A 6437-nucleotide genomic window follows, 5' to 3' on the forward strand; every position below is an offset into this window, starting at 1 on the left:
AAAATGCTTTCCCCTGAGTTTGGGCACTTGAGACTTGTCCTGGTACCCTGCAGCAGCATGCCTGGCAGACAGAGGCAAACAATAGTCTTGTAGCATTTTCAGCTATGTTATTTTGAGATTTGGTGGGTGGCTCCTTGCTCTCATATAAACAGAAACTCTTAGCTCCTGATACCTTCCCCTATGGTAGCTCAGGCTAGTTCTCTGGCCTAAACAGGCCTAGACTTTTGGGTCCCAGGCCAATGCGTGAACTGGCGAAGTGCATTAGGGTTTCTGCTGTGCATCTCTGCGGGGAAGGTCACACCTAAGCCTCAGTTGAATGCCAGAGCCAAGTCCAAGGACTTTGCTGGCTTACTCCCCCTTGCCCGTGCTGTCCTCATCACACCATGGGCAGTAACCCCCTTTTCCTAGCAGGCATTCTTGCCCCCATGCCCAGGATCCTCTCCAAGAATGATGGAGGGGATGGATCATCCCTCTTTGCCATGTGGCAGGGGACACAGCTGACCCTGTGCTCTGGGAGCTAAGCATGTCACCCACTTGGTGGGGGGTGGGTGTTGCAGGAGATGTCTAATTGGAAACACAGCTTGGGATCCACATTGCCACAAGGACAGTGCTGAGGAGCAATTGCTGGAGAAGCACCACAGACCCATGTATCTCAGTAGTACTGCTGGGTGGGGAAAGGGGTGTTTCGTGTCTTGTGCTGCCCCCAGACAGACTGCTGGCACCTCTCCCTGTGCCCAGGCTCCCAGTGGTCCCTGCGCACAAGAAAGGTGGCAAGGCAGCTCTCTGCCAGTGCCTGCTATCACCGTGGAGGACAGAATCCCAGGAGCTGGTCACAGTCGCTGACTGGTGCATTTGTGGCACAGATGAGCTTGGTGGGGAGGTTGTGTGCTTGCTATGTGAGATGAGGCTGAGACCCAAAGCCCCAAGACAAACACTGGGCAGGCAGTGCTGGTAGAAGCCCTCTTGCCCTCTGGTCTGGTGACCTCACCTCCCTGCTTCAGGGCATCCCTCAAAGGGATATCCCAGGAGTAAAAGCCAGCCTGGTTCTCTGGAGATGCTGTTACAGGAGATTGCTTGGCCAATAGCACTTCTCACCCTGCACGCTCATGTGTGCAGGGATGTGCCCCACCAGCCGCACAAGTTAGCCCAGGACAGGTTCAGTTTTGCTTCAGCTTCTTGGCAAGCAGCAGCAGCGCGAAGCCATAGGAGCAGGGAAGGATGCTGTTGCAGGAAGTCCAGAGCAGGCAGAGCATGGAGAAGCTCTCGGTCTCCAGAGCCACCAGGATGCAGGCGACGATGAGCTGCGTGAAGACCCAGGTTGTGCCACGGTAGAGGAGCTTCACGCCCCGGGACGCGGCCTGGGTGCTGAGGAAGGGATGGATGCGGTAGTTGGCCTCCGCCATGACAGCCCAGCACAGGAAACCAAAGACCTGCCCAGGCCGGAGGCCATGCCACCAGGCGCAGAAGGCAAAGCTGTCTAGGAGTGGCTGGGCCGTGCAGCGCTGGAAGACAAGTCTTCTCAACCAGTGGGACGTGCTCTTGTTCCAGGTTCGGGCAAAGACAGCCAGGCGGTGGGTGGTCTCCAGTGTCCACGGGTCGCAGATGGAAAGGTCTCCCTGGCCCGCCTCCGGCCCAAAGCCCACCACCTCGAGGAGGGCCTCATCCAGCACCCAGTGCAAACAGCAGGCCAGCCTGAGGAGGGCAAGGGAGAGCCCCCGAGGACTCGGCCTGGGCCCGAAACCTCCTGAAGGAGCACAGGGGACCTCCGAGGAGGGCTGGAAAAAAGAGCAGGTAGCTGCAGAGGGGCAGTGCGCGCTGCAAAAGCCCCAGGGCCAGAGACGTAGCCTTCTGGGTGAGCAGCGTGATGGCAGAGAGGGCGATGGCTGGCCTGGAAGGAGAGGGCACCCCAGAGCTGCTGAGAGTCCCTTGAAGGGAGCGTTAGAGGCACAGGAGCAAGGCCATACACAGGGAATGTGCTGTCCCACGTCCCCACGGCGCTGCCATGCCTGCAGCATCACCCACGCACGGGGATGTGGCCAAAGTTGGAGTGGAGACTGACAGCTGCGGAACAGCAAGCCAGTTTGGGCCGGGGGCCCCCCACCCTCACAAAATGACCGGGAGGGGCCCCAGCCTACTGAGGGGAAGAGCAGGAAGGAGCAGAGCCAGGGTGTTGCCTGGCATCCTGTGGGCCCAGCTCCTGGCTGCTCAGCCCCAGGTGGCAGAGTGTCTGCCAGGACATCTGGAGGGTGAAGACCCAGCTGTGGGCACGAGCTGGGCTGACAGAGAGGAGGACGAGCACCGAGCCAGCAGTGGGATGTAACACTGGCTTGGGAACCACTGTCCCGTGGACCATCCTGGACACATCGCCCTGGAAAGTCTGGCCCTGGCTTGCTGCATGTGGTCTCACATGGGCCAGCAGAGTAATGAAACAGCTGGAGAACCTGCCTGAAGGACCCCAGCATGTTCACAGATAAGGAGATGACTCAGTTCAGTTTCTAAGCATGGATAGAAGCCAGCAGGAGCAACACGGCGTAGCTGCCCATGGCTGTGCCAGCGAGGAGACATCCTCTGGTGAGGAGGAATATGTACCTAGAAGAGACCAGATGCCCTTTGGCTGCCTTCTGGGGAAAACGGGGCTTCAAACTCCTGCCACAGTGTTGATAGCGGAGCTCAGTCGGGGTCCTGCAGCTTCCACAGTCCCCTGGTAGTCTGCTTCTTGGCCTCTCGTGGGGCCGAGGGAACACCAGGGCCATCGTGGCTGCAAGCAGGATTGGAGGGGTGGGACTGGGGCAGATATTGCTGGCCCTGCCTGGCCCCATCCTAATCACACCAGAGAGAGTCCTCATTCCCTGCCCTGCTCCCCTTGCCCATGTGCTCACCCTGGTACATCCCTAAACCCATCTCTCATGATACTAGAGTGTCCAGCCTGGCTGTTTTGTCCTTAATGACCTTGATCTGGCCCCATTGCAGAGGGAGGGGACTGGGGACAGCTCACATCCAAGCCGTACAAATGTCCCTACCCGAGTCAGCGGGGACTTGCTACCATGTGTCCTGCTGCACCTCTGGCCAGGAGAACCCCCAGAAAGCATCCAGAGGCATGACTTGCCCTCGGCGCGGCAGCAGGGGCGATGACCACGTACCAGGCAGTCAGAGAGAGGCACCCCGAAGCACAGAGATGGTGGAAGAGAGCAGTGAAGGGGAAAGCCACCACCTGGTATGGGGTGCATATTTTTTGCATTCACTAGTGCTGACTCCTTCAAGCACCTCTGTCCCAAGGTTTGTCTGTAGGTGGAAAAAGTTGGGGTTGGTTATTTGCTCTGCCAGACACCTCAGCCATTACCACATACTTTGAAGACAGCGAGAGTGAGCTGCTGAGGTAAGAGCCTCTTTGAGCTGCCACAAGTGCCGTGCTGGGATGCACCTCAGAGCAAAATCCCCAGGTACCCCCAGAGGCTTGGTCCTTTCTCTTCGCTTCCTCTCAGCTCAGCCCTTCACAGAAAGCTGTGGCTTTTTCCCAGCTCACTTGTTATGGGGTAGTGGTGGGGATGTCACAGTATTTCAACACTTGGTCACAGAAAGGAGAAGATGGGTTCTGCCACTTCTCAGTGCTGAGGGAGGGTAAGCCCCTCAGCCCCACCACTCAGACCAAGCTATGAGGCCTCTTCATTTGCCAGAGATAAAGTAATAGCTCTATTCTCTCCAAACAATTTTTCTTCAAGACTATAAAGAAAAAGAAAAAATATATGGACTCACGGAGATACTTGTGATGGTAGAAATTAGTCCTTGCAGTTAAACTGTTTAAACTGCACATTCATTCAAGTATGTGTCATACGAGAAAGCAAAAGGCCCTCTTTTGGGCCAGGCTGGAAAGGTGATTTGAAGAGTGATCTCTAGGGTGACATGGAAACAGTTGCTATTGCTCTTATAATGCCACCAGCAGTATTTCATGCTAAACAGACAAAAAAAAAACCCCAAGAAAACCAGTCTATAGGGCTTGACTCTTCTTTGTGAGATACAGCTAAGAAAAACCAGACAAATTCAAATGGAAAGCTCATGGATTTTCTTTTTAAACTCTGTTGATATCTGCTTTATTTTAGGCATATAAACAGTGTGAATGCAATGAGGAATACCATGGAATTACCTTCTGGAAGAAAAAAAATAACATATTGTAGGGGTAGAAGAAGTAAGGCTTTCCCCTTCCTTTGATGAATGTTTCAAAATATTTAGATTAGTCTGTTTTTCAATAAAAAGAGCAAAATTGGTGCCTAAAGTTACAGAAAGATCTGTGCTCATTAAAAAAAAAAAAAGAAATTTTGATTTTAAAAATACATCAAGTCTGACTTTTATGAATGCTTCTACTCCTCACTGAGCTTTTCAAGCTATCGTGATGTTGGAAAGCTTATCACATTGTTTGGATGAGTTATTTGGTTATAACAAGGCAGGGGACTACAACCCCACAGAAAAAAATTATTAGAGCAAACACTGCAGAGAAACCAGCTGTATTTTGCTGTATTTGTGCAGGGTATATTTTAAGAGCAAGCGATAGCACTGGGGAGAAGCTTTTTCCATGTCAATTTTGGCATGCATGGCATGCAGCAACAGCCTGGTTTCACAGAAATCATTCTGCCAAATCCATTGACCCCAGTATTGACTTTACTGAGTAAATATTTTTGAAGGCCTTTGCAGTGCCTGCTTAAGCAATTCCCTGGTATGATTCTGCAAAAATGCCATTGCTTTTCAAGAAGCAGAAACGAATTTCCACAGTAGCATTGGAAATGTTAACACACTGTTCATGCCTCTCATTTTACACCATCAGATGCCGGGTGGTGGAAGTGTGATCTGAGAGCAAGCATGTGAGCCATAATGAAGTACGTGAGAGAGCGCTCGCTATTTGCTTCATTTGCATGTACTAAACAAGCAACAGCCCGGTTCCCGGCTAAGGAATTAATTGTTTGGTAATACAGCAGGTGAGCAGAGCAGGCTCACCACTGTCAGAGCAAACTCTGGTCATGAAATTTGAGCAAATATGACTCAGATATGAGCTTTGGGCTAGTATCCAGAAAGTTTATAGTTGCTTTCTTGGTGGAATATAGTGCTGTTTTGGGAACGGTTTTGGTTGCCTATTGTAATGCAGCCTATACTGATCTGCTGCAGGACACACTGCAAAGTGAAAGATGTACACTGAAAGCAAAAAACGTTCTTTGAAAGAAAAAGTCAGACTGACACCATTTGTCTTTTCTCCAGAGAAAAGCACGTAAATGGGAAGGGAGGCCATTAAATAGGGTTCAGGAGGCCTGAACTGAGCTCAGACTTTCTCTGTGATCTTAGGAAAGCCGCTTAACTCCCATCCACAAAACAGAGATAATAGTTTCTGTCTCCCTGTGGTGTTATAAGGCAGAATCTATGATTCTATGATTCTATAATCAACCACAAACCTTGGGATTTTACATTTGGCTGTGATAGGCAGGACATAGAATCATTTAGGTTGGAAAAGACCTTTAAGATCATCCAGTCCAACCATTAACCTAACACTAAGTCCACCACTAAACCAATTAAGGGTAGAGTAATAATTAATTTCATGTTTCTTGGCTTGGTGGCTGGATTATTTTTTAATGAAAGTACAAACTAGGAATCATTAAGGTTGGAAAGGATCTCTAAGATCACCAGTCCAATCATCAACCCGACACCACCATGCCCACTAAACCATGTCCCGAAGTGCCATGTCTACCCGTTTTTTGAACACTTCCAGGGATGGTGAATCCACCACCTCTCTGGGCAGCCTGTTCCAATGCTTGACCACTGTTTCCATGAAGAAATTTTTCCTAATATCCAACCTAAACCTCCCCTGACACAGCTTGAAGCCATTTCCTCTCGTCCTATCGCTTGCTACATGGGAGAAGAGACCAACACCCACCTCACTACAACCTCCTTTCAGGGAGTTGTAGAGAGCGATAAGGTCTCCCCTCAGCCTCCTCTTCTCCAGGCTAAACAACCCCAGTTCCCTCAGCTGCTCCTCAGAAGGCCTGTGCTCCAGACCCTTCATCAGCTTTGTTGCCCTTCTCTGGACACACTCCAGCACCTCAATGTCTTTCTTGTATTGAGGGGCCCAAAACTGGACACAGTATTCCAGGTGCGGCCTCACCAGTGCCGAGTACAGGGGGACAATCACCTCCCTGCTCTTGCTCGCCACACTATTCCTGATACAAGCCAGGATGCTGTTGGCCTTCTTGGCCACCTGGGCACACTGCTGGTTCATATTCAGGCAGCTGTCAACCTACAGCCCCAGGTCCTTTTCTGCCAGGCAGTTTTCCAGCCACTCCTCCCCAAGCCTGTAGCATTGCATGGGGTTGTTGTGACCCAAGTGCAGGACCCAGCACTTGGCCTTGTTAAACCTCATACAGTTGGCCTCGGCCCATCAATCCAGCCTGTCCAGGTCC

General features: G+C 51.4%; 1 protein-coding gene across 1 annotated transcript; it reads right to left on the minus strand.

Moving 5' to 3' along the window:
- Positions 1-1157: 1157 nt before the first annotated feature.
- MBOAT4 (membrane bound ghrelin O-acyltransferase MBOAT4) lies at positions 1158-3238 on the minus strand. The gene is given in 5 exon segments (XM_009482837.2): positions 1158-1707; positions 1709-1888; positions 2175-2326; positions 2514-2589; positions 3141-3238. Coding segments are annotated over 5 exon segments (1056 nt in total).
- Positions 3239-6437: the final 3199 nt, after the last annotated feature.

Source organism: Pelecanus crispus, chromosome 4, assembly GCF_030463565.1.
Source record: "Pelecanus crispus isolate bPelCri1 chromosome 4, bPelCri1.pri, whole genome shotgun sequence".
In the NCBI taxonomy this organism is placed as follows: domain Eukaryota; kingdom Metazoa; phylum Chordata; class Aves; order Pelecaniformes; family Pelecanidae; genus Pelecanus; species Pelecanus crispus.